Raw genomic sequence first — 10,352 nt, forward strand, 5'->3', positions numbered from 1 at the left:
GGTCTTTTGAGACATTGTGTGGTCTTTGTGGCGGGCTGTTTAGCTAGATATGTGGCCTTTGTGGTGGGCTGTTTAGCCAGATGTGTGGCCTTTGTGGCGGGCTGTTTAGACAGATGTGTGGCCTTTGTGGCGGGCTTTTTAGCCAGAGGGTCTGTTTAGGCGGTCCTTCGAGACATATGGTCTTTGTGATGGTCCTTCGGGACAGATGGTCTTTGTGACGGTCCTTCGGGACAGATGGTCTTTATGACGGTCCTGTTTAGGACATTTGTTTGGCCTTGCTGGTGGTCCTGTTTAGGATATTTGTTTGGCCTTGGTGGCGGTCCTGTTTAAGACATTTGTTTGGCCTTGGTGGCGGTCCTGTTTAGGACATTTGTTTGGTCTTTGTGGCGGCCCTTGTGGCAGTGAGATGATCCATGTGTGGTCATGAGGTATTCCAGTGAGGGGATATGTGGTTGGTAGGACATTGAGATGTCTTACGCGAGCCACGAGAAGGAAACCTGGATAGGGATAGGACTCAGACGTGTTCAGAATTGTTTGCTCGCGACTCTTGGGGGACTTAGGTTCTCCTAGTACTTCCATATTCTGAGACTTTGTGGCTTGGGAGTATGGTTGGTATATCGACTTCGGATGACGATCTAGGGCGCGCTGTAGGGTGGCAACCCGAGAGACGAGTATTGGACTTCCATATATATTATTGCATGCGGGCTTAGGCTTGATGAGGAGCCAATATTATGGCATGCAGGTTTCGGCCTGATGAGGAGCCAATAAAAACCCAAGGTTTAGGCCTCTAAGTAAAGGAAAGTCCAAAAGTCGAGAGCAAATAATGCCTGGAGCGTGAGTCTATCGCCTAGAGGTGACCTTTCGTAGATCGGTTGGAGGAGTGCGGGTTGTGGAGACGGTGACACGGGAGTCCTTGACTGATGTTTGGTTGAGATTCGAGGACGAATCTATGTTGGTGGGGGAGAATTGTAACACCCGTGAACCAAAACTGTGCGTTTTGGGGGAGGGTGTTGATCGACACCAATGTTTCTGGTTCGACCAGTTCGATTTAATTATCAATTTGGACCGGTTTGGTTTAGGAAAAACCACTAAACCGAGATATTTAAGTGTTTTGTCGACCAGAAGGGTTTTGGGAAGTTTCTCTTGACGCCGTTTAACGCTTTTGAGAGAAAAAGAGGAAAAAGAGAGTTCTTGAGATTTTTGGTGAGATTTGTGAATTTCTTGGCTGTTCTTGAGAGATTTGGAGCTAGGACGGAGCTAGAGGCTTGCTAGGAGGGTTGGATTTGTTGCTATTGGTCTGAATCTTCCCACAAAGAGGTGAGTGCATGACCATGGCTAATCTAAGCCTTTGATTTGCTTGTTCTTGCTTGTTTGTTGTTGTTTTGTGTGTTTTTCTTGCTGGAATTGGTTGCTACAGGTTCCTATGGACGTATTTGGCTTGGGTTTTGAGTATTGGACGATTTGGAAGAGATTGGGGAGCGAGATTTGACTCTTGGCTTCGAGCGGATCGTGGTTGCAGAGGGAGTGTCGATCGGGTCGACACCAGCAAATTAGGCATCGATCGACACTGTGGGGTAGTGTCGGTCAACACCAAGGCCAGTGTCGGTCGACACTTGGCTGGTGTTGGCCGACACCTCCCTTCCAGCGAGATGATGTTTGATTTCCTAGTTTGTATGTTTTGTTTGTTGTTTGTTTTGAACATTGGAATCACTGTTGCTTGTGTGTATAGCCCAGTAGATGGGAGGATTGCCTTACTGAGTATTTATCAAATACTCATGCATCTTAATATGTGTTTGTGGTGCAGGTAAAGGCAAAGTGTGATCGTGGAATCAAGGCGATGAAGAGGAGGATGTTCTAGGGACTCGATTGTATGTTGTCTGGCGTTGCTAGGTTGCTAGAGTTGGGTCTTTAGAAACATTGTTAGGTTGCCGGTTTCATGTTTCATGATGTTTGATCATTGGATTGTTGTTATGGATTATTATTATTGGTTATTTTATTATTGGATATTTATTGGTATTGTTATTTCCGCTGTTGTTTGTGGTTGTGGATAGGTGGCTAGTGAGTATGAGACCACTAGTTGTAGTTTATATTATTTATTAATTAAAAAAAACGGGTCGGGTCATTTCAACCCTAAGCAATTCTAAACCTCATACAATCCGAATTTGTAAAGTTTTAGAAATTAGGGTTTAAGGCTTTAGGGATTTGATCTAAATTCAATAGGATTTAGGGTTTGAAATATTTAGGGTTTATAGCTTTAGGAATTAGATTTGTTGATTGTGTATATGTAGATTTTAGGGTTCAAATATAATTAGGGATCAAATTCGATATATGTGTCCGAAGAGGTTTGATTGTTTACCTTAGCTTGGGGTTGAATGGATTTGATCCGGGACCTAAAGACCTCAGATAACCTCGAGCTGATCACGAACACGAGCTAATCACGAACACAAGCTGATCACGAACTTTGAACGACTGCTGAGCTATGAACTTGATCCGGTTGCGAGTTTAAACGAACAAGGGATGATGTGCGACGGTTTAGGGTTAGGAAATTTTCTCAGTGGAGTTTAGAGCAAGTTCGTGCTGATAACGTGTTATGAAAGTAGATAAACTAGAAGTTGTATTCTCTTGTGTTATTCATTCAATCGAATAAGAATACATATATATAGTAGTACCCAAAGCCCTAAATACAATAGGAATCCTAAACCTACAATGAATATGAATATGAGAAAGTAGGATAATGGGCATTTTGAACTTGGACATGTATGGACAGGTTATGAAAATCCATCTTTAATAGTTTACAACAAACCTGACTTGTTCCAAAATCAAGGTCCATTTTTTAGTTCGAGACAATTTTATAAATTAGGTTATATAATTGACAGATTTAAATTAGGAAAATATCAATCATTTGAGTAAAAAACTAAAATGTATAAATTATTAAATTGTAATAATATATTTAAAAAAAGATAATTAAAATACATGAGAAATCAAGAACCACGAGATTTCTCCCGTATTCATGCTTCACTTTCCTTTTATAATGGATTTCTTACCTGTTTTTAGTTTCCTTGTAATTTTGACAAAGATAGAAGTTTACAGCTTTTGTATTTTTCTTAAATATGTCAACGAATATTACAGGTTGTATTTGAAAAAAAAGATTACAGGTTGTAATTAATTTTTTTTTTTTTTACAAGTGATCCTTAATCAAAAGATACCTGACATCTTTGACATAAATTACAGGAAAAGGGTTTCAACTCATATTTGTGTAAAATAATTTTTTGATAAAGGGTTAAACCACCCATTCATCTCCTCTGTAATAAAATAGAAGTACAAAACATTAGTTTGAAGACTATTTAATTTTAATAAGTTGGTTACAAATAGGTTATACATTAATTGATAGATTAATTGGTTACAAACTAAGTAGTGGGTGCAACCTTAATTTTTTTTCGGAAGATTTTATTACTAGAGCACGTTGTTTCTAAAAATTTTAAAGAGAATATTCTAAAGAATCATATCATCTAACTTACTATATTAATTTACTTTATGAAATTATTCATCAAATAAAATATTTTGATATCTAACTTAACATATTAATTTGTTAATTATCATTATACTTCACCTCTCATTTATATATATATATATGAGTCTATTTTGTGAAACAAATAAATTATCATATTATTTATTATAATTAAAAAATAGTTTTATTTCTGGATATACGATAAGTTGTATTTTTAAAAACAAATATAAGTTGTTCAATCTATAAAATATTCAATATTTAGTAATATTGTTCCTTGAAAATAACATTTATTGAACTAAAAAAATTACTGAGTAATAGGTCAAAATTTGAATATTTTAATTCAATTTCATATTTTTGTTGAATTTTATAATTTTATATAATAGAATAAACTTTAGATAATTTATTTTGAAATATTTTTAATATATTGAAACTTGATATAAAGTTAGAAACTATAAACACTATAAATTGATTTGTTATAGCAATGTCAATAATATGTCACTATAATATGAAAGTATTTCAAGAACCAAGTATATTAAAAAAAAAGTATAACAATATATTAAATTACTCATAATATAATAACTCGCTTTTAAAAAACCAAATTTACAAAATTATATCTTATAATGATATTCAAGTCATGATGTAGAATATAAATTGTTGAAATAACTTCACATACATAAACTAATACAACATATTGAAATTTTATTTTAAAATATAAAATATACAAATTTTGTATAAAATAAAATTTAACCAGTGTTATAGTACGGTTACTTATCTAAAATCATTAACAATATCATATTTAACATATGATTTTATTGCATAATGATTTATCTAAAAAACTTTTAAAAACAATCATATAAATTATATATTATATAAAAATTACATTATAAATAGAATTTCAACATGTACTCTAGCATGGGTCTTAATCTAGTACAGAGATTATAAAAGGAACATATAAAATAAGTATGGTTGGAAAAAAAACTATTTAAGTAAAATTTTTTTTAGACATTGATCTTTTAGTTAATTTGTATCTCATCATTTTGAGGATTTTATAGAACCAGAATGCGCTCACAAGTTGTAACCCCAATGCCATTGCCTATATATAAGAACACAAAAAAAAAGATGAAATGTTCAAACTACTATATCGATCGAGTAATTGATGAAATGGGAACAAGTAAAAGAATAACTTAGATATATATATATATACCTTGATGAGAATGGGATTATCAGCTGATATTGTTACGTAAACGAGGTATGGTCCACCCACCATTCTGGCCAACGAGAAGATTGTTGCAAAACACACCTACACCACAATCATTATTAGTATTACTTCATTTAGTTATTATCATCTCCATACTTACAAAAAAAATTATGTATCAACATCACATGAACAAAAAAATTAGCCATAATGTAGCAAATTTTGCAAAACTTTCAAGACTTGAAGACTTGACTATATATGTTTAACTTGAGGTTTATATATTCCTAGACACGATAGTTTTCTCATTTCCTTTTTCCACATGCTAAGCCACAAAACTATAATCTATAAGTACTAATTTTGGCCAACTATAATCTATAGTTCATTAAGTGTTATGCTAAGAGTTACTACTAATTATAATTCAGTGAAAACTATGTATGTAACTAAATATACTCACATCGGCTGCAAGATTTAGATCGGTGTCTCTATAACCAATCTCTTTAAGAATCTCCCTGAGGTGAAGAAACGGACTCGATATCTCTGTGATCCAAATTGCTGCCACCATCTCGGATCCACACTTAAATAATTTCCAAAAAAAAAAAAAAATATCAATTGATTTCTCCAAAAGGCACTCGCAATATAAAGTAGTATCATGATAAAAGTATACTTACCTGTCGGTAGAAAAGTCCAGCTACGAAACCAAGAATGCAAACAGAATGATGAACCGCATTATCAATGCTTATGACTTGATCAAAGTGGCTACAAATGAGGTCGTAGATCATGTAGGACAATGAAAACGCCAACGTTTCCATCTGCCGGAGAGATGAGGTTGAAGCAATTAGACAAACAGGGCAAGACCAATCTTGAATCGAGAGTGTTGCTAAAACGACAGCGACTGTTGCGTGAACTGTCGAGACGAGACGAGTGCTGAAGTCGAAGGAGAAGTTTGTGAAGATTCGTCGGATGAGAATGAACATGATACCCCATGAGATTACTCCAATCACTGTTATATTTATTACTCTTATGTATTCTTCCTCCATTGATCTCTTTTTTTCGTCTTATCTTTCTGGTTTCGGAGAGCACACAACTTTGTTATCTAAGATCTTTTTATGCTTTTGTTCTTTGGTTTGGTCTTCAAGGGGTTATTTATTAGACCAAGATTGTGAGTTGGGTCGTTAGTTGGATTCTTCAATGAGGTCGGTCCCATTTATGTTATCTTTATTTTTTCTATACAATTAGATTCGATCCAAAGAGTTTTAAGTATCATTCACTCTAGCTCCCAACCAATCGGCTAAGTTATTAAATAAAGGCTCTCCATGGCAAACTGATTTAGTTGCCGTGTGAAAAAGAAACGTGCCTAATGAAATATAAGATGTTTAATAGAGACGTGCTTAATATATCTTAAGCCCGTTTATATAAGATGTTTTTATGTGTGTGTGTGGTAGTTTATTTGAGTTTTCTTGAAATATTTTCTCCAATATATTTTATGACCATTCAAATTTTGCCCTATTTCTTTTATTAATTTGACTAATGTTTTCAATACATTAAGTTATAGTTTTATAATCTCCACATTAGGTTATTACGATATGATTAGTGTTAGATTTAAAAAGGTTATGTAGTGGCAGATCTTTAAAGAAAATTAATTAACCTAGGGCACAACATAATTAAAAAAAAATTCACCTATGCGATTGCGCAAAGTAGTCTTCATAATATTCATCGCAAAATAGTACTAATAGGTCGTCTATATAGTGAGAGCTCCTGATTCACCTTCAGTTATTCCTTCTATGTTCTTTTTACATATTCATCTCGAATCATGTCATTTCTTTTACAATAAACTCCTATAATATTTATTAATACATAAATTATGTCAAAAAAAATTCCACTTTAACAATGTTTTACCAACTGTCAAGACAACGAACTGAAGTTGTCGAGTAAAATAAGGAAAATAATAAGTAAAACAATTATCTTTCCAAGTAAAAAAAAATCTCAATCCATTGACTTCGCTTTTTTTTTTGTCAACCATTGAACATAACAGACTGGTCCGTTAGCCAAATCTCTATATTCGTAGAGAGCATGACTCGATCCCTGGTGTGATAGTGCTTTGTGCATTAAAGATTTACCATTGATCACTGCACTAAGGTCGCTTCACTTTTTATATTGCATCCTCCATCAAAGCTCTTTCCTCTTAATATTTCATACTCAATGTTTAGTAAACAATGAATCCCTCTTAATATTTCATACTCAATGTTTAGTAAACAAAGAAGCAATAGTATAATTCATATATGCAAAAGAGATTTCTTTAACATGTATTAGACCGATAGATATTTCTTTGTTTGTCCTGATGTTTATCAGCAAAACAAAAAAAAAACCATTGTCATTTTCTTCTTTATCAGAAACATCAGCAGATTTTGTCAACAAACAAAATACATCATGATCGATTTCTTGAATCATAGATTCATTCACTTCCTCTACAAAGCAATGCACAATAACTTTCTGAATTTTGAGTCACCATATGATTATTTTCTTGGAGCATCCTCTAACACAACATTACTTACTAGCTCAGCTTGCCTTGCAATATATTTCACAAGCTCTAAGAAGCTTTCCCTATTAGCTGATTAACTCATCCTGACCTCCCATATATAATTATTAATTTTCGTAGTATATGTCTACAGTAGTTTAATTTCAAAGGAGAGCCTGCTTAATTTAGACTTACTATAGTTTCTCTCTCTCGTATATTTTCGGTGAGATTTTCGTGTGTTTCAAAGAAAAGCCTGATTAATTTAATAAAAAGAACGTTACCTTGGTCTATCAAACAATCAATAATGCTCTCATTGTTCAACATGTTAATTCCTTGAAAAAATAGAACGTTACCAGCTTGGTCCATCATATATTCAGTAATGCTGTCATTCAACATGTAATTAGTTCCTTGAACAAATAGAACGTTACCTTGGTCTATCAAATAATCAATAAAATTATTTCTTTTATACTTTCATGTAGTAACAAATTATCATACCATACACATGGATCTTACTACCAAATTCATTTCATATATTGAGCAATTGCATCTTGTTACTTTAATAAAAAAATAAAAGTAAATACAATAAATGGAAAGAAAAAGAGTTAAATCTAAGAGATTTGAACATGGATCTTACCTCCTAAGAATTTAGCTCTAAAGAGTTCCAACAAGAACTAATTTTTTTAAAGAACAAAATATATGTGTGTCAAACTAGCTAGTCTATGTCTCCGAGTTTCCATGGAACTATCCTCTATGTTTATTGCTTATCTTATCTATGTCATCTTTGTTGTAAGCTTATGCTCCAAGATTATGTACTCTTATGTATCATTTGCTTCCTCCTCTTGGGTTGATTGAATTAATACAAATATGTTTTGCACAAAAAAAAGGGGAAAAAAGTAATAAATTGAAAGGTAAAATTAGAAAAATTATATTATTTAGCTGGCAAAAACAAATGCTTTGCTGAAATAAATCTACAAATTTATATTTTACTAAAAATGATTTGGTCCATGATGAACCTTATCTTGAATAGATAGAAATTTTGAAGAAAATGATACATTGCATTAATTTATATGTATATTTGATCCATTGACTTTTGTCATCTCTTTGTGAAATTTAGAATACAAAGATATCTTTCTTAGTTTGGATGAAATATGAAGCATCTTTTAAAAAAGTAAATTTATATTTTTTGTTTTTTTTTGTTTTTTTTTTTTTTTGTGAAAAAAATATATTTTCTGATTGATACTATATATATGTTTGTTTCCTGATGCCACTAAGCCAGACATATAGGCTATAACTACTAGGAAGAACAGAAAGGTGTGTTTTTTTCTGTCCTTTTTAAAAAAAAATCAGGGTACATATGCTTCTTCTTATTTTCATCCAAACTATTTGTAAGAATTTGTAAGATTTTTTTTTTTTTTTTTATACATCAGGGACGGGTATGCTCCTTATTTTGTAGATCTGTGAGAACTTCTTTATTTTTTTCTTAAACAATTTTAATGGATAATGTTATTACACCAGTTTGACACACATATATTTGTCTCTTTTGATTTCAATATGATTGTTCATATACTGTATCTTATAGATAAACTAATGAGTTCTCAAACAAATAGGGATAACAAATCTTATGAGAAACAGCTTTGGGTATATATTGGATGTTGTCATGTTGAGGTTGAAATTTGTGGTTTAATTTTGTTGTTGTTGGTAGAAACTGGGAAGAGACCGAAACAAAGATGGATGACAAGATGAGGAAGCTGTACAGTTGTGTCATCTGTACCAAGTTGTTCGACGAAGCAACAGCCCTGAAGAGCTGTCGCCACATATGTAAGCTCTCTCTCAGTTCCCTCAAACTATATTTTAGTCATTTATGCTTTCGCATTTCAATATGTATTATGTACCTTGGTATGATTTATTTTGTTATCTCTCTTTTTATTTCTCGAGTCCACTGTTACCTTGAGTTTTTTTTTCTTCATTTAATCTTGCTTTGCTCCTTTAACTATCGTAGACTCCTAAATAACAAAAAGAAAGAAAAAAAAACTATTTTTTTGTTCATAACTGGGAATTAGTTAGGGTTCAGACCAAATTCATCTCATTAATTAGTCGTTTTAGACTTGAAATTGTTCTAATACTAGAATTGATTGGTGAGAGTCTTCATATATTCTTGATATTCTTTGTTTATCCAGTACTAGAATTAATTGTTCTTATACTAGAATCATTTATTTCTTATATTTGTTAGATTTGATTCAAAGATATACATTTTTTTTTTCTATATCTTCGAGTAATTTTGTTTTTCTGAAACATCTATAAACAGTTTGCTGGAAATGCATTCATGGCAAGATAACAGAACATGCCTGGCACTGTTGTCCAATCTGCTATGCTGACTTTGGTCCAGACCCTCTCAGAAGACTAAAGTATGTACTATGATCTATTTTATCTAAAACATTTAAGAATACAATTGTGTTAGTTCTGGTATTTTTTGTTAATAGTTCATATATCCTTTGAGAACACTAATTCTTCAAATCAATTTTGTTAATGTGTTTGACAGACATGACGACCCCCTTTTGCTAACAATGGAAAGGGAGAACTTGCTTTCAGATACTGAAGATGAGGAGGAGGCCGATTCTGATGATGACTATATGGAGGAATCTGATAGTTCTGATGAAGATGAAGATGAGGAGACCGATTCTGATGATGGTCTCAAAGCCATGGTGATCGACCCGAAAGGGAAGGCTAAGATCTGAAAAGCTATTTTTCAAAACTATATTTCCTGTCTTTCGCAAATGTTATGTTTTAAATAATTTCTTTTGGATTCAAACCCTATTTGCTTTTCAGTTATTTTGAATAAAGGAAATATAAAAATTTGATGCAATCTATAATTTATTTAAAGATGATCATTTCAAGAAACTATTAAGATAAATTTATCAACTATGATTTGTAAACATGATTTTTTTTTCAAAGATTTATGAATATTATTATTCAAATGTTGCAACAAAATTTGAAAAGAGTTACAGCTTTTTTTCCTTCATTTTATTCAATACGAGCTAACAGAGTTTTGAATATACAGTGAATAATAGATGTACAACATATATATTCCATGCAATATATATGGATTGTACATTGATCCGAGCAACAAGGTTTAC

At 32.5% G+C, this 10,352-nt stretch overlaps 2 protein-coding genes across 4 annotated transcripts; one reads left to right on the forward strand and one right to left on the reverse strand.

Moving 5' to 3' along the window:
• Nucleotides 1-4,345: 4,345 nt before the first annotated feature.
• LOC104742026 (uncharacterized) lies at nt 4,346-5,821 on the reverse strand. Its single transcript, XM_010462988.3, has 4 exons — nt 5,372-5,821; nt 5,158-5,277; nt 4,713-4,808; nt 4,346-4,601 (listed from the first exon to the last, which is right to left on the reverse strand). The coding sequence occupies exons 1-4, from the start codon at nt 5,738-5,740 to the stop codon at nt 4,491-4,493; spliced, it is 696 nt and encodes a 231-aa protein (XP_010461290.1). The 5' UTR covers nt 5,741-5,821; the 3' UTR covers nt 4,346-4,490.
• A 2,621-nt stretch (nt 5,822-8,442) lies between these two features.
• Nucleotides 8,443-10,081, forward strand: LOC104743792 (E3 ubiquitin protein ligase DRIP1-like). Of its 3 annotated transcripts, none has more exons than XM_019235555.2 (4): nt 8,443-8,529; nt 8,921-9,036; nt 9,524-9,623; nt 9,758-10,081. In XM_019235555.2, exons 2-4 carry the CDS (start codon nt 8,946-8,948, stop codon nt 9,951-9,953), a joined length of 387 nt encoding a protein of 128 aa, XP_019091100.1. In that variant the 5' UTR covers nt 8,443-8,529; nt 8,921-8,945; the 3' UTR covers nt 9,954-10,081. The 3 variants fall into 3 exon arrangements, with proteins under 3 accessions (XP_019091100.1, XP_087339707.1, XP_087339708.1); XM_087483581.1 differs by having other exon boundaries at nt 8,492-8,566; XM_087483582.1 differs by lacking the exon at nt 8,443-8,529 and adding an exon at nt 8,654-8,675.
• Nucleotides 10,082-10,352: the final 271 nt, after the last annotated feature.

This window comes from Camelina sativa, chromosome 14 (genome assembly GCF_030686135.1).
Source record: "Camelina sativa cultivar CO46 ecotype springtype chromosome 14, ASM3068613v1".
In the NCBI taxonomy this organism is placed as follows: domain Eukaryota; kingdom Viridiplantae; phylum Streptophyta; class Magnoliopsida; order Brassicales; family Brassicaceae; genus Camelina; species Camelina sativa.